Here is a 19,847-nt window from a genome sequence, read left to right as displayed (position 1 = left end):
AACTAAAAGAAACTGTGGAAGGATTGGTACCTTAGAGATATGAAAAGCAAAAACATCAGAAATTATGGTGTATTTCTGTGAAGTTAGTGACTGAGTGTGCCCACCTCTGTTGTCTCCTCTTTAACCTCCCCTACCTGTTTCATCTCTACCGCCCCTGAGACAGCAAGACCAACCCCACCATTTCCTCCTCCACTTCAGCCTACTCAACGTGAAGATGACAAAGATGAAGACCTTTATGATGATCCACTTCCACTTAAAGAATAGTAAATATTGTTTTCTTAATATTTTCTCTAGCTTACTTTATTGTAGGAGTATAGTATATAATACATATAACATACAAAACATTTGTTAACTGACTTTTTATGTTGCCAATACGCTACCGGACAACAGTAAGCTATTAGCACTTGAGTTTTGGAGATTCGGAAGTTAAACATGGGGCCAGGTGTGGTGGCTCACACCTGTAATCCCAGCACTTTGGGAGGCTGAGGTGGGTGGAACAAGACCAGGAGTTTTGAGAGTAGCCTGGACCTCATAGTGAAACCTCGTCTCTACAAAAATTAGCCAGGTATGGTGGTGCACACTTGTAGTCCCAGCTACTTGGGAGGCTGAGGTGAATCACATGGACCTGGGGTGTCAAGGCTGCAGTGAGCCATGATCGTGCCACTGCACTCCAACCTGGGCAACAGAAGGAGACCCTGTCTCAAAAAAAGAAAAAAAAAAAGGTACATGCAGATTTTTGACTGTGCAGCGGGGGTCCACACCCATAACCTACCTTCAAGGATCAACTGTAATTTGTCATGCCTGCATAGCTCATATGTACAGATTTACTGCTGGAAGTTTATCATAAATAATGCTGAAAAAGAAAATCCTTATATATACATATTTTCTCATATCTCTGCTTCCAGTATGTGATTCCTGGTTAGAAAAGAGACTTAACAAATCTAAGTGAAAGAGTGCCTGGGAGTTTTAGGTTACAATGACAGAATCTTTTCCTAACCCTCTCTCTCCATTTACTTTTTTTAAAGCAGGGGCATCTTTATTGATCGACATGTTTGTCGAAGTTTCATCATAGTTTCTGTCCATTAACTTCACTTACTGAATATGTGCTACCACATGTTGCTATTCCTTAACAATTGAGATAGACTTTATATATAGTGAAATGCAGAGATTTCAGGTGTACAACTTGATAAGTTTTAATAAATGTATACAGCCATGTAACTGCTGCCACCACCCCTCCCACCAGATTGAAATACAGAACATTGTTCCATTTTGAATCACTGAGTGAGCATGCCTAAGGTTGAAATGCAGTCCCTCCTCTCAGGGCAGGACCTCCAGGCTGTGTTTGCTCTGACCTGGAGGTTGCAGGGGTAGCAGACACATTAACTCTGGCTCTGATGGTCATATTGCTGCAAACCCCACCTGCCTAGTTTGTTTAGTTTGGAGTTACTGCCTCAGCGCCCTCCAACAAGGGTATGTCTGTCACAATTTCCCTTCCTTTCTTACTTTTAGATGCTGAGCTTTTTATACCACCAAAGATCAACAAAAGAACCCAGTGGAAGCTGAGCCTGCTAGACTGAGTGACCACAGTTAGGAGGGATCCAACAGAGAAGACCATTGCCACTAATTCCTGTTGTCCTACCACCCCTTGCTCTTTAAGACCTGTCTGTTGAGAACTGGAAAGAGTAAAATGATAACTTACCTTAGCGTTGCCAAGAACTTCAGCAGACAACAAGCAATTCTGTTTTATTTTGTGTATACATCTTAATCATTAGCAAGACATTAAGCTTTGACCATTATGGCATCATTATGTGAGAATGATTATTCTTTCACTTGGGCTGTTTGAGAGCATAATTATGGTAATCATGAGATTAATGTTTCATGGTTTCTACCTCAAAAGTGTGAAGACAAGTAAAATAATGTTTCTAAATTGTCTTATTGGAGGAGAAGATTACAATGGCTATTAGTGCTACATTTGGTCAAATGTAATCACTTAAATGGCTTCTTGTCACCTTAAACTAAAGCAGAATAAAAAGTATCCTTTGAAATTATAAGCCCTCCTTTGCTGACAGCTGTTATTTTGTAACATCTTACCAGGTCATGTGCTTTCAGTTATAACTGGGCTGAGCCTCCTATAATTACAATGTCTACAGGGACTGTTTTACTGCCTGTGTATTTTCTTCTAGAGAGTTAGCAATGTTAGAGCTGGAACAGATTAGAATTTCTAAACAGTATCATGCACGTTTGGTATGAGTGATCAGTGTGCATTGTATGGCATGCATGGTTGTGAATTATTCTCTGTTCTCCAAATGCTGTTTCTTTAACTCAGATATTTTTGTTAGCGTCTAGGCCACTTCATTTATTTTTCTTTATGGTGCTTTACTGACTTCTCTTTTACTCAATTCTCCACCCCACCCCCGCACCAAAAAAAACTGTCTCAAAATGAGAATATTTTATTTTTATGGTGAGTCTAGAAAACGCCCACTTCATTCTAATTAAAAATTCTTCCATGTTTTAAATATCAGAACCAGACCTTCCTGACTGTGTATCTTAGTCCATTTGTGTCTCTAAACAACCAGCTTTCAAAGGAACTAATAGAGTGAAAACTCACTCATTACCTCAAGGATGGAACCAAGCCATTCACGTAGGATCTGCCCCCGTGACCAAAACACCTCCCACTGGGCCCCACTTCCAACATTGGTGATCACGTTTCAACATGAGGTTTAGGGAAACAAATGCCCAAACTACAGCACTGTACATAAACAAACAGGAAATGCTGCGTTTGATCCTCAAAGAAGTGATATAGCCAAAATTGTAATTTAAGAAACCTTTCCCAGTATAGCAAGGTGTCAACTACAGAATCAATCTAGGAGTATTCACTGTAAAATTCAACTTTTCTGTATGTTTAAACATTTTCACAAAATAATAGCTTTTAAAAAGAAGAGGAAGAAGATACACTTTACTTTTGAAATCTACTTTTTGACTTACATGGATTTGCTGTAATTAAGTGCCCAATATTGAAAGGCTGCAAGTACTTTGTAGCCACTCTTTGGCATGGGTAAATAAGCATGGTAGCTTATATTTGAATATATTATAGTGCTCTTGCTTTGGATAATTGTAAAGGGACCCATGCTGATAGATTGGAAATAGAAGTAAATGTGTTCATTGATAATGGTGTGAATTTTCCTGGACATTCAGTTTCCTTAAATAATGTATTGAAGCAGCAAGAAATAATCTGTTTGAATGCAAATTACTATCAATTACTGTTTCTGTCATCTGAGCAGGATTGAATTTTGTTCATTTTTAGAAGAAGCAGGCAGGAGGAGACCTTCCAAATTGAGGCAAAGCCAAGAAGAATTCATGGGGGAAAACCGAGTGTATGAGGAAAGGAGAGAACTCCTCTGAGTGGTGAATGCTTAATTTGGGGGCAAGATTCTGTCAAGTTTTAGAAAAGAGTACATAAATTTGGACTCTGTCCCAAAGCAAGTTCATGCTGCAATAAGGTAAAACCTTCACTTTTCTTGGTTCCATTGAGTCAGATAGCTTTGCTCAGATGCTCTAAACTTCAAGAGGGAACTTGCAGAAGACTGTCTTCTTCAGTTCAAAGTGCATTTTAAATTTATGCTTTTTAAAAAACTGAGGCCGACTGCAGTGGATCACACCTGTAATCCCAGCACTTTGGGAGGCTGAGGTGGGTGGATTACAAGGTCAGGAGTTTGAGACCAGCCTAGCCAACATGGTGAAATCCTGTCTGTACTAAAAATACAAAAAAAATTAGCCAGGCGTGGTGGCGGGCACCTGTGATCCCAGCTACTTGGGAGGCTGAGGCAGGAGAATCACTTGAACCTGGGAAGGTAGAGGTTGCAGTGAGCCAAGATCATGCTACTGTACTCCAGCCTGGATAGGACAAGAATGAGACTCTGTCTCAAAAACAAAACAACAACAACAAAAAAAAAACTTAGGAGCAATTTTTATATGCCTTTATGGATGTAGCTTGGTGCAATTTCTTAGCCCTGCTGCATATTTTAAATTTAATTATATATGCATGTATATATACATACACATTTGAGAGATTTGTCATAGCAATAACTGAAGAGGGTGTTTTTAAAAATAAGTAAAACTGACGATGCTTAGTAACCTAAGGTGACTGCAAATTTGAGAAGCAAAATTAGATTTGTTCTTCTTCTTGTGCTGGTTATTGTACTCCCATATTCTCTAGAAGCACCGCCTGGACAAGCCCTGGGGAGTCTTTGGCTGTTCTTTCTTGTTTGTCATATTTATTAGTAACTGGCTGCAAATACATCTTAGGAGCTAGGTAGCTGTACATATTCACGAGGCTGGAGATCAGGCAAGGCTAATTGGGTAACATTTGGCAGTGCTGAAGGCCTGCTTTGGATTCTCGTGCTTCTGTGTTCTCTGTGCTCCCTGGGCCCTTACCACTGGGCTGCTCCACCACTATTCCTACTGGCTCTAAAGTCCCCAGACCTTTAAGAACAACAGTTGTTGGGTTGGTATAAAGGAAAGAACAAGGCTTTGGGCCATGTGTCCAACCCTCTTAGCAGTCTTGGACAAAGTCACTTAATCTCACTGAGCCTTGCTTTTCTTCAGTCTTGTGTGTGCCCATCAAGCTAAGCAGAGTTTCTCAATAGCACTGTTGTCGTTTTGGTTCATGTCATTCTTTCTTTGGGTGTTGGGAGGTGCTTCCCTGCACATTGTAAGATCTTTAACGACTTGCCTGGTCTCTAACCCCTAGATGCCAGTAGTACACACTCCCACCCCTGTTATGACAAACACAAATATCTTTAGACGTTGTTAAATGTCCACTACAGGCCAAAGTTGCCCCCACTTGAGAACTACTGTGCTAAGGTAAGTTCCAAATACTTAGTAAAACTATCGCTTTTTATGAGGAAATTCTCTTTTTCTGCGAGGGCATACTTGTGAGCATCAAGTGAGAACATTCATAAAGTGCTTTGAAAAAGACTGCACAATTGCTCAGCCTTCAATTGGTATTTTTTCATTTAGAAATGAACATTGAGACCTAAGAAGGCCTGGAGACGCCCATCCTCCAGAACCACCTCCCAACTCTCCTCTTCATTAAGACCGTTGCCTTTTTAGGGATCTGTGACGTGGGGTTCATACATCCCGAAGGGATCGGTAGATAGAGCATATCTCTATAAGATAGGTTTCCTCTGTAATCATACACTGTATTTTACGCATTTAAAAACATTATTCTAAGAAGAGGTTTATGGGTTTACCACCCTGCCAAAGAGGTCCAAAGGTTAAGAACTAACCAGACTTCAGCTTGCACATCAGTGAATGATCATGGGTTGACAGTAGAGCGGTTTGGGCAGAAACTGAGGTAAAGATGTCCCTCTTTCTCAGGTCAGTGTCCCCAACTCCTGATTCCTTGACAGTCCAGCATAAGGCTTAGTCATCCGTGCTGAACCATGGGAACCTCACATGCCCCTCTGTGGCTCTCTCTCTGCTGGTACCAGCCAGATACTCTTACTCACCAGGCCTGGATCCAGGGTCAGGTACTTTAGGCCTTTCAAGGCTGTGTAGGCAAACCTGGAACCTGTGAGGGCGGCTCTGGAGGGCTTCTCCCTGGAGATGGTGGAGGTGCCAGCTCTCCTCTAAATGCAGAATGCGTGCCTTTGAGTGCCTGTGTGACTAAGGACTATAGTAAGAGACTTTTGGCCTTCTGCATAAGAGGTAGAAACTTAAAGATACTAGCTGGCTGTTGTGAGCACCTCCAGGAGTCTAGTATTGGTATTCAGATGTTTTTCACTGTTTTCCAAATCAGCTGTGTGAGGTAGGCATTCATACTCAGTTTTGCAGGCAGACAAACTCAAGTCACACACCTAGGTGGTAGCAAAATAGTGTTTCAAACCACAGAGTCCAGAGCCCATGTTCCGTCCACTGTTTTATGCACCCACTAGTGTTCAGATTCTGAACTTTAAAGACAGGACAGAGAATGTACTGGGGGCTCTTCTAAAGAATCTCCAATTTAAAGTGCTCATATTACAAACTCCCCCTGCAGGAACACCATAGAGTTCGCTGGGCCCTGGAAGGGCTTCCCTGGCTACTGAGGGTCTCTGTATTCCTTTGGGCTCCCAGTTGGGTTAGAATGACCCACATAGGGCAGCCTCCCACAGACCCATACCATCAGCCCCAGAACCTGCAGCCTCTCTCCTGAGCACACCCCAGACTCCAACTGTGTGTGTTTTAGGCTGATGGAGAATCCAGTCTGCTGGGAGATGGTCAGCTACTACTTGAAGTGTCTAGAGAATGACTGTAGCTTCAATCCCTAACCTCTCTGCTGATAGCCCAAGATCAATCTTACTTCGGTTTTTAAAAAGGGAAATCTGTATGGCACTTGTTCTCTGAAGAGTTGCCCTTTAAGGCACATACATATGCCTTGCTTGTAATATGCTAGGCTTCAGCAGCCAGTCGCCGTGATGGCTTAGTAAGAACTGGTATTGAGATATGTCTCAATAAATGACTGTTGAAACTAAAAGAAACTCCTGTTAAAGCAGGGCTCAGACAGCTTTGCCAGCTCTTTCCAGTCCGTCCGGGTTGCTGATGAAGTGTGAAATGGACACTGATGCTTTGTGGGAGGTTGCACTGTTACAGCATGCTTCCTACTGGCATTGATGGAAAGGGAACTGCTTATATGCCCCAACAGCATTTACCGTCTAATCTTCATTGCACTCCCCCCTCCACGCAGAGTTTAACCATAAAGTAGTTCCTAAAGTGGGGAATGCACAAAATAAGGGACAGCATAATTTTAGAGCAAGTGAATGTTTAAGCAATCCACATACAATGCATGTCCTTTTTCGTTCATCCTCCCCCTACTCCTGCTTTTGTTTTAGGAAATGTATATTTTAAGGCAGATGCCGCATGTGTGAAATTGTTCTCATGAAGTCAGGAAGTAGAGAAACACACTGAAGAGGGGCATATGAGGGGTGTTTAATGCTACAGGAATAAGCACCGGCTCCACCCCTGTGTGTAGGAGTGCGCTCACCCCGCCGAGGGTACGCACTGCCAGTGCAGCGGCCGTCCTCATCGCCGTTCAGAAGCACCTTCTGTAGAGGAAGAAAGGCCCGTGTTCCTCGTACTCAAAGCGGTGGACCCACAGTGGTTGGAAACCCTGAAGTGAGGCCAGGATGGAGCCACCGGTCCACACGGCACTGTCTCTCTCAGGCAGCACGTTTACCTGCGGGGTGTCATTGGGACACATGCTGCTTAGCTCCTTCTGCAGACGGTTGGGGAAGCCACTGAGCATCGTGCTGCCCCCGCAGAGCAGGATGTTCCCCATGAGGTCCCGTTTGAGGGCGATGTCACACTTGTTAAGGCAGGACACGGTCTGGGTGTGGAGGCCCAGCTGCATGGACTTGATGAGAGACGGCTTGAAGAACATCTCTGAGCAGAGGAACCGTTCCTGGCACAGCTGAATCTCCTTCCCATCCGGCAGCACGTAGCGGATCGTATGCTCACTGAGAGGGACTTTCTTCTCCTCAGTGGGATCCAGGGCCACAAAGCAGCATTTCTTCTTGATGTCCTCCACGATGCCCATCTGGTCCTGGGTGAATTCGTTTCCCGCACTGTTCAGCAGGCCTAGCAGGTAGGCTGTCAGGTCAGAGCCTGCGTAGTCCAGCCTTCCGGTGATGCTGGGCAAAGGATAACCCTCGTAGATGGGGACCACGTAGGACACGCCATGGCCAACCTCCACCACCAGGCCGGAGGTCCTTCCATAGGAGTACATGGACAGGCGCGACTGGTAGGCGATGTGCATCGCAGGAGTGTTGAAGGCTTCAAACAGCATTTCAGCATATTTCTCTCTGTTGGTGTGTGGGCTCAGCGGTGGGTCTGAAACCAAGACCGCATGCTCCTCCGGCGCGATCTTCATCTCTTGTCGGAAGAGATATTCCCAGATATCCTGCACTGTGTCCCAGTCCACGATGATGCCATGTCGCAGAGGGTTAACCAGCTTGAGATGAACGTTTGTGTTGTTGAGTTCCTGTCCCACGAATGTCTCCTTGCGATTATCCCCAGTCTTGGCGGTCTCCATGTAGGGCTTGCCCACCATTGTTGAGATCTTGTGGGTGGGTCTTGGCAGGCCGGCAAAGCCACATTTACAGTAGCCAGTGCCCAGGTCCACGACCACTGCTTTGGTCACCTCCTGCTTGGGCCTCTCCTTGGCTGCCTTTGATTCAGTAGGTTCCTGTGGCTCTGAACTCCTGCGGCGGACCCACACAGCCCGCTTTGCCGGACCATCCCTTAAAGAGGCAGTCTGGAGGGCCTGTGTCTGCAGGGGGGCCTGGTTACCCACCTTCTTGGCGGGCCCATCCCCCATGATTGCTGCCGGTGGAGCCCACATGTTGTCAAGAGCCGCACCACTCTTAGAAAGTTCTCAATCCCACTGGATTCAAGGCCTGAAAGGCCTACATCAGAGGATACCCTAAGAATTTTCCCAACAATGACATCACTAATTATGATGTAATCTGGTGACCTGGGCTTTCTAGATATTGCAAACCCTTATCCTGTGTTAGGGTACATTTGGGATATTGTTTTTGAAATGGCTCCCCTTTTCCTCAATTTTGTAACAAGACTGATTTATTCAATTAATTAATATTTCTTGAGTGTCTGCTATATACAAGGCAGCTGGGAATTCAGTGGTGAAAAAAAACCAGACAAAATCCCTTATTCTAGTTGGTGGGGGGTGGGGGTGACAGACAATAACCAAAATGAGCATTAAGAGCAAAAGCAGGGTGGCAGTGCTAGGGTGGCCTTGGCAGAGCTTCCTGAGAGGGTGACATCTGAATGAAGACCTGCAGGAGGTGAGGGAGAGAGCCACGTGTTTGTCAGGGGAACAGCAGGTGCGGGGGACTGGAGGCAGATGTGTGAAGAGTTAGATCAGGGGTCAGCAGGCTGCAGTCCAGTCCAGTCCCCAGCTTGTTGGATTGGAATACAGCCGTGCTCATTCATGTTTGTATCGTCCATGGCTGCCTTTGCAGCACAGCAGTAGAGCTGAGTCACGGCTTTGAAGACTGTGTTGCCCAAAAAGCTGAATGAAAGTAAGTATTGACCGGCCCTTAAAAAGTTTGCTGACCTCTTGAGTTAGAGGAGGAGCAGGAAGACAAATGTGGCTGGCATGGAAGGAGTAAGGAAAATTAGATGAGATGGGGTGGGGGAAGGCGAGCAGCTCACGGTAGGCCTCATAGGCCAATGCGAGGATCATGCCTAAGGTCAGAAAGCACTAGAGGATTTGGTGCAGAGCACCGACACCATCTGATTTAGATGTTAGCGGGATCCTTTGCTGCTATGGTGACTATGTCAAGGGCACTAAGGGTGACACTTAGAACAACCTTAAGAGGAATTATTTTTGGATATACATTTGTACACTTACTGTGCCTTCATCAGGGTCATTGGCTAGGCAGTGAAATTAGACCCTAAAAAATCCCACTGACAACACTGAGGCTTGTAGGTGCGTAGCTCATCCAAGGATATCCAACCAGGAGTAGCCAAGCTCTCCCGACTGTGGCTTCCTCCCCAGGATGTGCTGGGACACAGCTTGATGGGACCTAGTATGCATCTTTTGGGCTGCTTGGCCACCATCTTGCATGCCATTTCTGAAGCTGGACACATTGGTGTGGATGCCTGCCACACTCAGGGCAGAATCCAGCCTTATGTGATGCCATACCTTGAACCTGATCCCAGCCCTTCATAAAAGGCAGTCACCACAATAATGGGCTTTCTCCTTTAGAGAGGCTATGGGTCCTTCTTTCAGTTCCTTTGGGGTATGAGAGAAGAAAAGGACCAAGTCCAGTCTCATGAGGTTTGTGACTATCTGATGGGGGCAGCAAGGTGTCATCCCAGGGACAAAATCTCAGTTTCTTGCTTCATTGGTTAGTGGGTGAGATCATGGCATGGAATTTTGAAGGAAAAATAGGATGGTACTTTCAATACCTGGCTGCCTGAAAAACAGTTTAATTGCCTCTGCTGTTCAGGGATTTGCATGGACAACTCAGATTGTTTGACTTTATTTCAAAAGTTCTGTATATGGTAACCAAAGGCATATGTAATTTAAAACCCTCCATTTTTTTTCTCCCCAAACCCTACTTGAATTTTGAGAAATCTATAGCTGCTTGGTACCTTTTCACTAACCTGGACTCCTAGAAGAGCCTGTATTAGCTTCCTGTTTCTGCTGTAACAAATTACCGTGGATGTAGTGGCTTAAAGCAACTCACAGTTATTATCTTACTGTTTTGGAGGTCGGAAGTTCGTAATTCTTCTTAGTGGACTACAATTAAGGTTCTTTTAGGGCTGTATTCCTTCTGGAGGTGTAGGAGACGGTACTTCTTCTTGCCTTCTCCAGCTCCTAGAGGCCACCTGTGTTCCTTGGCTCATGTCCCTTCCTCCATCTTAAAAGACTTAGAGTCTCAGACTACAGCTATCATTGTCACATCTGTTTCTCTGCCCTTGGCCCTCCTGTATCCCCCATATAAGGACCCTTGTGATTACATTGGCCCCACCCAGGCCATCCAAAATACTCTCCCCATCTCAGATTCCTTCATTTACTCCCATCCACGGAATCCCTTTTGGCATGAAAGTTAATATACTCACAGGTCCCAGGGATTAAGATGTGGACACCTTTGGAGGACCCTTTCACCTGTCCTGTGCCTCCCTCTTCACTAATACACTCCAAGCCTGACATGCTCTGACTCGTTTGCTCTTCCTGGGCTGCCCAGGCTTGCCCATCTATCATCTGTCATTGCCCTTTCTGCATTTGTGTGTGGAAGAGGTGATGCCTTAGTGTAAGGCAGTTATTCTGTCTAGTCTGTAAGGTCCTTGAGCATAGGGATTCCCCTCACATTCTCTGAGCAAAAGCCAACGAAACACTTGCCCTCCTTTTCTTCACCTCTCAGTTTCACATGTTGGGTACCCCCAATCAAAACCCTGTTCCCCCTAAGCTTCCTCTTACCCTCTGTGCCTCTTCTCTCCCTCTGTGGGTCAGTACACGGTTAGCGGTAATGATGGAAGAATGCAGAGACTGTTGACACCGTGCCCCAAACCTCTACTGCCTAGCACACAGCCCCCCACAACTGTCATCAGCTAAGGTCTGTGTGGGCTCCCTGGGGTCCCTAGTGAGGTCCCTCTAGGGAGAGGCACCCTATATTGCTCAAAATATGTTGGGCCATATTTTCTAATGGGATCACACATACTTTTAGTCCTCTGGCTCAAGACCAAAAAAACCAAAAAAACCATGGGATGACTCCTTTTTGAAAGCAACCCTGGGGTCATCTTTTTTTTTTTTTTTTTTTGAGACAGAGTCTCGCTCTGTTGCCCAGACTGGAGTGCAGTGATGGGGTCTTGGCTCACTGCAAGCTCCGCCTCCTGGGTTCATGCCATTCTCCTGCCTCAGCCTCCCGAGTAGCTGGGACTACAGGCGCCCGCCACCACGCCTGGCTAATTTTTTATATTTTTAGTAGAGACGGGGTTTCACCGTGTTAGCCAGGATGGTCTCGATCTCCTGACCTTGTGATCTGCCCGCCTCGGCCTCCCAAAGTGCTGCGATTACAGGTGTGAGCCACCGCGCCTGGCCAACCCTGGGGTTCTCTTCTATAGTGGAGGGAGAGAACATGGAAAGATGAGATTAAAGAACACACTTATCCCTGAGGTGCATCCTGGCTCCTGGCTTCAATTTTTGAGACACTACCCGCCCTTGACCTTTGGAGGAGAGGTGAGCCAGGCCCCTGGAAGTTTAGCAGCTATAGGAGGGAAAAAATGAAAATCTGGTGTGGCGTTTCTTCTCATGAATCACCTGTAGTTTTTCTTAAAAATTACTGGAGTCCACCACAGCCTTTCCAACTCTTGAATATGCTGGAGAACCCCTGAGTCAGGAGCTCTCAACAAAGAAGATCCTTGCCAAACAGGCACTTTGAGCTGCTTTCTCACAGCTCAGACCCCAGTGTGGACACTCAGGTCCCAAGACTGTGCCCATTTCCCTGAGGTGGAAGGGAGAGGAGCTGTCTTCAGGGGGAGATGAGCTACTGAGCAGGCAAATCTGGATCCGAATGCTTCCCCTTCCACGTGCTCCAGCCCAGTGTCCCACAGCCTAGTGGCCTTTGGGCATCTCTAAGTCAGCATGCCCTAGATGGAGCTCATTCTCTCCCCGCACATGCCTTCCCTTCCTCCCCCTGCATTCCATGTGTGTGTTTGTGGTGCCACCATCCACTTAGCAGCTCAAGGCAGAAACCTGGAGGCCATGGATATGGGTCAAATTGGTGAGGGGACATAGCAATATGGTAATCACATTCAAACGACATTTCAAGTAGTTTATACAAAGTCATACAGATTATAAATAATAAATCTGTGTTTGAACCCAGGTCTCTGGATTCCAGTTCCTTGGTCTTCCCTCTGCTCTGTACTGTCTTTCCGTAAGGAGTGGATAAAAAGTAGTCTCTGGCAGTCCATGAGCACTGCCTTTAAATAGCCTAAGAGTTGTCGTGGAAGAATTTGCTTGCTCTGTAGAACTTCAAGAGTAGACGCAAGACCAATTAATGGCTTCAGAGAGGTACACATGCCAATCCAGTGTGACAAAACATTTATCACTCATGGCTGGCCAAAACGGGGTAAGCTGTCCATGTCAGACTGCTGGATGGGATGTTCTAGAGGGAACTGAAGGGTCCAATCCTGAGCTTCTGTGATTTCATGATCCCACCACAGGGCATTTCTGGGTCATGATGTTCATAATTGTAACCCTTAGAAAGTTGTTACCCAAATAATATAGTTGAATGCTGCCATGTTCCAAGAAACAATTCAGCAGGCTGGGTGTGGTGGCTCACACCTGTAATCCCAGCACTTTGGGAGGCCGAGGCGGGTGGATCATGAGACCAAGAGTTCAATACCAGCCTGGCCAACATGGTGAAACCCCGTCTGTACTAAAAATACAAAAATTAGCCAGGCATGGTAGCAGGCGCCTGTAATCCCAGCTGCTCGGGAGGCTGAGGCAGGAGAATCCCTTGAAACTGGAAGGTGGAGGTTGCAGTGAGCCGAGATTGCACCACTGCGCCCCAGCCTGGGCGAAAGAGCGAAACTCTGTCTCAAAAACAAACCAACAAAAATTCAGGAAACAAAAATCCCCACACGTTCCTCATTAGCATTCTTACATGCTCCATGGCAGTATTTCTTAACTCTTTTTCTCCCATGCATGTTGCCTAATCAATTCCTCAGGCACCTCTGCTTGTCTTAATTCTCCCAGAAAACTTCCTCAGGCCCAGTTGCTGCTCTTCCCCTTTTTTTCTTGACTCTTCACCACCAAAGCCCTAATCTGCCTTTTTGATTTTGGAGTGGGAAGGGGCAGCTTAAGTTGCAGGTCCCTCTGGCACTCTAGTGAATTGGTCCTTTCTAGATGACAAGCCATCTTTCTTTGCTCGGGTCCAGGTAAGGGATTCATCCTTCCCTCTGCCTCACATCCCACATCACAGGAGCCCATGAGGGAAGGCCTCAAATGCCAGAGTAAGAGCTTGGATTAAAGTGAGGGATGGTTGGGGAAACAACAGATTGGATTCTATTCTACTTTCTAAATTTCTCTAGAACCAGGCTCTTCCTCGCTTCCACATTCTCACAGCCCTAGGTCAGGCCACCTTCAAGTCTTATCAGAATTTCTCCAGTGGCCTTGTTTCAGGTCTCAGCTTCTAGTCTTGCTCCTCCCATCCATTCTCTACATAACAGCCAAATGCCAATCTTTCTAACATTTTTCTTTTTCTTTTTCTTTTTTCTTTTTTTTTTTTTTTTTGAGATGGAGTCTTTGTCCCAGGCTGGAGTGCAGTGGTGCGATCTCAACTCACTGCAACCTCTGCCTCCTGGGTTCAAGCAATTCTCTGCCTCAGCCTCCCAAGTAGCTGGGATTACAGGTACCCGCCACCAGGCCTGGCTAATTTTTGTATTTTTAGTAGAGATGGGATTTCACCATCTTGGCCAGGCTGGTCTTGAACTCCTGACCTCGTGATCCACCCGCCTTGGCCTCCCAAAGTGCTGGTAGAATTACAGGCGTGAGCCACTGCGCCTGGCCCTTTCTAACATTTTTCTAGAGAGCAAATCTGATCATTCCCCTGCTTAAAGTCTTCATAGATTCCCTGGCTCTCCTCAATTTAGTCTAAACCTACTCCTGGTATTTGATGCCCTCTCTATTTGGCTCTGTGACTTCTCTAGCTTCATCTGTTTTTCCAAACACTTTCACTGCGGGAAGTTCTTCACTGTGCCTCCATCTGAGCCTTTGCTCAAGCTGTACTCTCTGCCTGGGATGTCTTCCCCTCCTTTTAACTACTTGACAAATACCTACACCTCTTCCAGGATTCAACTTAAGCATCACCCCCTCTCTAGAGCACCTTCTGACTGCCGGTCTCAAATGAGTTCTCCAAGTAGACTTCTTCCTGCAAACCCACCGGCACCCATTCCATTTTCTTGTCTAGACTGGGCACTGCTGGTGGCCTGGGTTTTTATCATCTATCACTGGCAGGCTGCACGGGGCGGGACCTACTACATACTCCAGTAAATGTTGAATGAAGGGAGGAAAGAACTCTTGGGGCGGTCAAGGGGGCCTAGTGCATTGGAGTTTGATGAATTTGGGTTAAGGTACAAACACCCCAAGTGCTGTTTGCTCTTGGGCAAGTCCTTAGAATTCGGAGCCTCATTTCCTCAGCTCTGCCTACCTGCAGAACAACACAAGTGAAGTACCTAGTGCAGTGCCTGCCTTACTGGAGGGGCTCAAATACTTAGGCCCTCTCCACCAAGAGGCAGAAGAGGAAAGGTGTCCAGTAGTGAGCAGGTTAGGCATGGAAATGCAAGGGGGTTGAGCAGAAACCTCTGAGACCCCAGTGTGCTTGGATTTCTAAAACTCCCAACACGTGCTCTGTCCTGGAGCAAACTTGAGTTACAGAGATGGGGGTGACACACCAAGAGTCGGCCAAAGCCAAGCCCTCCCCCTGCTGCCTGAATGGACCAGCCCTGAGTGACATCACAATCCCAGGTGGTTGCCATGGCACTACTGGGGGGGGGGGGGGTGTCTCATTTCTCCCCAGGGAGCTCTAGGCTGTGGATGTGAGAAGGGGAGCAAGAGAGGCAGATGGCGACAAGGAACAGCCCCATGGCCCTGGGCACGGCTCAGGGTGACCCTGGAGAGGCAGGAACACGGCCAGGCTCTGACGCCGGCCTCCGGGACACAGGTGCGGCCACTCAGCTCAAGATGAAGCCCAGGAAGGTGCGCAAGATCAAGGCGGTTGTCATCGACCTGGGCTCTCAGTACTGCAAGTGCGGCTACGCGGGAGAGCCGAGGCCCACCTACTTCATCTCCTCCACCGTGGGAAAACGCTGCCCCGAGGCGGCCGACGCTGGCGACACCCGCAAGGGGACCCTGGTGGGCCATGAGCTGCTCAACACGGAGACACCTCTCAAGCTGGTGAACCCGCTGAAGCACGGCATCGTGGTGGACTGGGACTGCGTGCAGGACATCTGGGAGTACATCTTCCGCACGGCCATGAAGATCCTGCCCGAGGAGCACGCTGTGCTGGTCTCCGACCCTCCGCTCAGCCCCAGCAGCAACCGGGAGAAGTACGCAGAGCTCATGTTCGAGACCTTCGGCATCCCCGCTATGCACGTGACGTCCCAGTCGTTGCTGTCCATCTACTCGTACGGCAAGACCTCGGGGCTGGTGGTGGAGAGCGGGCACGGCGTCTCGCACGTGGTGCCCATCTCCGAGGGCGACGTGCTGCCGGGCCTGACCAGCCGCGCCGACTATGCTGGGGGTGACCTCACCAACTACCTGATGCAGCTGCTCAATGAGGCGGGCCACGCATTCACAGACGACCACCTGCACATCATAGAGCACATCAAGAAGAAGTGCTGCTATGCGGCCTTCCTGCCCGAGGAGGAGCTCGGCCTGGTCCCGGAGGAGCTGCGCGTGGACTACGAGCTCCCGGACGGCAAGCTCATCACCATTGGCCAGGAGCGCTTCCGCTGCTCTGAGATGCTCTTCCAGCCCTCCCTGGCGGGCAGCACCCAGCCGGGCCTCCCGGAGCTCACGGCTGCCTGCCTGGGCCGCTGCCAGGACACGGGCTTCAAGGAGGAGATGGCCGCCAACGTGCTGCTGTGTGGCGGCTGCACCATGTTGGATGGTTTCCCCGAGCGCTTCCAGAGGGAGCTGAGCCTCCTCTGCCCCGGGGACAGCCCTGCGGTGGCTGCAGCTCCTGAGAGGAAGACCTCCGTGTGGACCGGCGGCTCCATCCTGGCCTCCCTGCAGGCCTTCCAACAGCTCTGGGTCAGCAAGGAAGAGTTTCAGGAGCGGGGCAGCATGGCCATCTACAGCAAGTGCTGAGCCTCGGCATCTCCACAGACAAGGCCCCCAGCACAGGTGGCCGCAGGCCACTCTGTACACATTTACAGAATTTCACATAAAGCTTTACTCTGAAATGACTCTTGTCTAGTCTGGGTTTCTTGCTTCAATCTGATAGCAGAGGGTTGGGGGGAGTCGGGCTTAGAAGTGGCAGCACCTTTTGCACTGGAGGTGTGGGCTGTAAGGAAGGGGCTACCATACTGGTCCCACCCCCTCTGCCTGCCTCATGATGGTGACATCATCTCAGGGCCTGGAAAGTGGCCTCCTGTTTTATTAGCACCTCCAGGTTCAAAACCTGATCCAACAGACATGCCTCATCGCTCGCTCAACTAAGGGGGTTGGCTCTGATGAAGGGACTAGCTTGGGTCACCTAGCAGTAGGTTGGAGGAGACGCACAGCTGGGTGTCCGACTCCAGTCTCTTGTTTCTGCTGCTCACAAGTACTCCCAACCTTAACACTGCTTGATCACTCCAGGTTCCCTAACCTCCCTCTAGTGCCTGCCACCCTCAATGTGGGAGCCTAAGGCTGTGCCAGTGCATCTCCTGAGTGTGAAGCGCCATTTCTACCCATCTGTGGGTGTACCCCTTTCAACCGCAACCAAAATTGGAGCTATTTTTCCAGAGTTACAAAGCAGAGCTGCTGATTGCAGAGGATGTCAGGGGAACCAGAAGGTCCTTTAGAAATCAGGTACTCTCCCTGCTATAGAAATGGGGAAACTGGGCTGGGTGTGGTGGCTCACACCTGTAATCCCAGCACTTTGGGGAGCCGAGGCAGGTGGATCACCTAAGGTCAGGAGTTCAAGACCAGCCTGGCTAACATGATGAAACCCTATCTCTACTAAAAATAGAAAAATCAGCTGGTCATGGTGGTGGGTACCTGTAATCCCAGCTTCCCCAGGAGGCTGAGGTAGGAGAATCACTTGACCCCAGGAGGTGGAGGTTGCAGTGAACTGAGATCACGTCATTGCACTACAGCCTGAGTGACAGAGCAAGATTCCATGTCCAAAAATAGAAAAACAAAAAGAGATGGGGAAACTGAGGACCAGAGAGGAGAGGGCCAGCCTAATGCCAGTGGTTGAGCCCAGGTCTCCTGATCCACATCAAGATTATTCCCAGAAGGGTGAACATGGTTCTTAATGGTTAGTCAGCAACCCAAAGCACTTACCATGCATCTACTGTGGGCCAGGCCCAGTGCTGGGGACTGAGAAATGACCAGAAGAGTCTCTACCCTTGACAATCACACACAGCTAATGGACCACATTGATAGGGAGGGAAGGTCTGAGCTAAGTGTTCGTGGTGGCGAGAAGGTAGTGGTGATGCATTGGAATGCTGTAAATGGAGAAGTTGCTGGGCATGGTGGCCACTTACTGGCTTTGGGGCTGAGGGAGAGGCTGTGGAGGCTTGTGAGATTTCAGCTGGTGACTAACTGCCTACTTAGAAGAGTGGGTTCCTGCTCCCTTCCCTACCCTCACCTTCCAATGGAGTTCACGACCCAGTTGGTGCCATCTATGGGATCAGACATCCATGAGCTGCATAGTCTGGGATGGGCTGAGACTTAAATATGGCTGAGTCATCTCTTACCTTAAGCAAAGGGTCCTGATTTGGGGCACCCCATGAGGCTGCCTCTGTCCTGGACCCAGTGCTGGGGGCTGCAGACTTGGGCAAGAACCAGACACAGTCATTATCACTTAAGGCCCTGCTCTTTAGTCCTTCCCCATTGTCCAGAATTGGGCATCTAGCCTGGAGTTTGAATACCCCTGGTCAAGCAGGGCCTTGGCAGCAGGCATGGAACCTGGGCTCTTTCCTGTCGAGGGATGTTGCAGACTGGAAGCCTGGAGGCTGAAGGTGGCCAATAGACGTTTTGTTTGGCCGTCACAGTGTACAAGTGTTTTCTTAAATGTGAATTTTTTTCTGTGGGGCTGCGTTTTCCAGGTTGCCAACATCCCTGCCACACTGATGTCTTCATATATATTTGTGGCTTCAACACAACTTCTTCCTTAGCATTAGTTTCTGTTGCTTACAACCCAAGTGATCGTAAAAAGCCTGATGAAATACAGAGAGGGAAGCTGAGGCTTATAGAGGGAAAGTGATGTACCCCAAATCACACAAGCAGTAAGTGCTACATGTGAACCCCACTCCCACACATCCTCAGCACCTTCTCCTGCCTCTAGTCACAGCTTCAGTCCCTTCACTACCTGGTCATCTCCTTGAAAGCATCCCTCATGTGGCAGGGGTTGTAAAAACAGTAAGTAAATTGCTAGATCCCTGACATGAACCTATTTAAGCTAACCAGAGGATTCAGCAGGAGATTTATTTTTGGTGGAAAAACACGGGTCAGTGACTTCTAGCTTAAGATGACCCCCTGACCCGGTGTGTTTATCTCCCCTCCCTTCTCAGAGTCCATGGAGTCATAGTAGAGAATATAAATGCACAAGCTCAGTGCAAATGAAGAGGATGGTAGGGGAACTACAGGGACTAGACATTTCTACCTGATTCTGGAAGAAAGAGAGTGGAGGTGGGAACCAAGGAAAGAAACAAGGGTAGGAATTTCCTGTCCTGCAGAATGGGCAGGAATTTGCAACTTGGAAATTCCAGGCAGCAAAGACATAGGAGTGTAGTGTGGGAGAGTGGGAATGGGCTGAGGAGGGGTGGTGCCCGTGGTCTCTATCTGAAGAATTGAGGCTTTCCATGTTCACAGAGAGGGGTGAGCACACTGGTCACCTCTACAGGTATGTTTCTTAGGAAGAAACAAGTTGAATTCTCTCTCTAAAGATGGTGCTGGTATAGGAAAAGGAGGAGGGAAGCTTATGAAGAACACACCAGGAGCCCCACCTCCACCCGCTTGTCCCTTCTCCAGACCAGAAATCACACTTGGAACTAGCTCATATTCCCGAGGTGGAATATTTGATGCCTCCAACTTTCCTCTTATCCCTTTCCATAACTCCTGGTTTCTGCACGGGCATCGGATGTGACCCAGGACTGACTTCCTTTCCAGCACCAGGGCAGAACATGTGATTTAGGCTCAGCCAATCAGAACATCCATCTCTTAGGTCATAATGATTGGTTCTGGGTGAACATGCGATCTCAGTAGAGTGAGTCCTGGAGAGTGAATCCTATGCTTTTTACTTGGAAGCTTGATGTGAAGTTGAAGGGTGTGTCCTAGCACTGCTGTGGCATTTGTTACTAGGAAAGAAGCCAGCTTGGAACTGACCCACCAAGGATTGTGGAGCTCAGAGAAACAAAGCTGGTGCCCTGGGGACAAAGTGAACCTCTGAATCAAACCATGCCTAGAGTTTGAACCCACTCCCAGGTATTTCAGTTCTGTGAGCCATGCATTCAACTTCATCATTCATGTCCTTTAGGGTTGTGTGTCTGTTACCTGCGATGGAGAGCATTCTAGCTGCGTCAATTTCCTTCTCAACAACAGCATTCCTCTGGAGCAGGTTTGCATGGAG

The 19,847-nt window shown here is 48.0% G+C and overlaps 3 protein-coding genes across 6 annotated transcripts in view; 2 read left to right on the top strand and 1 right to left on the bottom strand.

Annotated features, from left to right (window-relative positions):
* ELP1 (elongator acetyltransferase complex subunit 1) overlaps positions 1 to 7,271 on the top strand; it is a 70,450-nt gene extending 63,179 nt beyond the window's left edge. The window contains exon 37 of the mRNA XM_011740296.3: positions 1,510 to 7,271. Coding sequence (XP_011738598.2) covers positions 1,510 to 1,577 — 68 coding nt within the window. The 3' untranslated portion in view covers positions 1,578 to 7,271. The remainder of the gene's footprint in view (positions 1 to 1,509) is intronic.
* On the bottom strand, positions 6,943 to 10,750 carry LOC105481046 (actin like 7A). 4 transcript variants are annotated; one of them, XM_071078118.1, is made up of 3 exons: positions 10,624 to 10,730; positions 10,248 to 10,421; positions 6,943 to 8,458 (listed from the first exon to the last, which is right to left on the bottom strand). In XM_071078118.1, exon 3 carries the CDS (start codon positions 8,375 to 8,377, stop codon positions 7,070 to 7,072), a length of 1,308 nt encoding a protein of 435 aa, XP_070934219.1. In that variant the 5' UTR covers positions 8,378 to 8,458; positions 10,248 to 10,421; positions 10,624 to 10,730; the 3' UTR covers positions 6,943 to 7,069. The 4 variants fall into 4 exon arrangements, with proteins under 4 accessions (XP_070934219.1, XP_070934220.1, XP_011738596.1 ...); XM_071078119.1 differs by having other exon boundaries at positions 10,262 to 10,421; XM_011740294.3 differs by lacking the exon at positions 10,248 to 10,421 and having other exon boundaries at positions 10,624 to 10,750.
* LOC105481045 (actin like 7B) lies at positions 8,668 to 16,473 on the top strand. The gene is made up of 2 exons (XM_071078121.1): positions 8,668 to 9,074; positions 15,084 to 16,473. Exon 2 carries the CDS (start codon positions 15,128 to 15,130, stop codon positions 16,373 to 16,375), a length of 1,248 nt encoding a protein of 415 aa, XP_070934222.1. The 5' UTR covers positions 8,668 to 9,074; positions 15,084 to 15,127; the 3' UTR covers positions 16,376 to 16,473.
* The last annotated feature ends 3,374 nt before the right edge of the window (positions 16,474 to 19,847 follow it).

The sequence above is a fragment of the Macaca nemestrina genome, chromosome 14, assembly GCF_043159975.1.
Source record: "Macaca nemestrina isolate mMacNem1 chromosome 14, mMacNem.hap1, whole genome shotgun sequence".
NCBI lineage: Eukaryota > Metazoa > Chordata > Mammalia > Primates > Cercopithecidae > Macaca > Macaca nemestrina.
The sequence above is the reverse complement of the archived record's forward strand: the minus strand, read 5'-3'. Positions and strand labels throughout refer to the sequence as shown.

Excerpts from the sequence above, each read along its gene's own strand:
- LOC105481046 (XM_011740294.3), bottom strand. The coding sequence starts at position 8,377 with ATGTGGGCTCCACCGGCAGCAATCATGGGGGATGGGCCCGCCAAGAAG.
- LOC105481045 (XM_071078121.1), top strand. The coding sequence starts at position 15,128 with ATGGCGACAAGGAACAGCCCCATGGCCCTGGGCACGGCTCAGGGTGAC.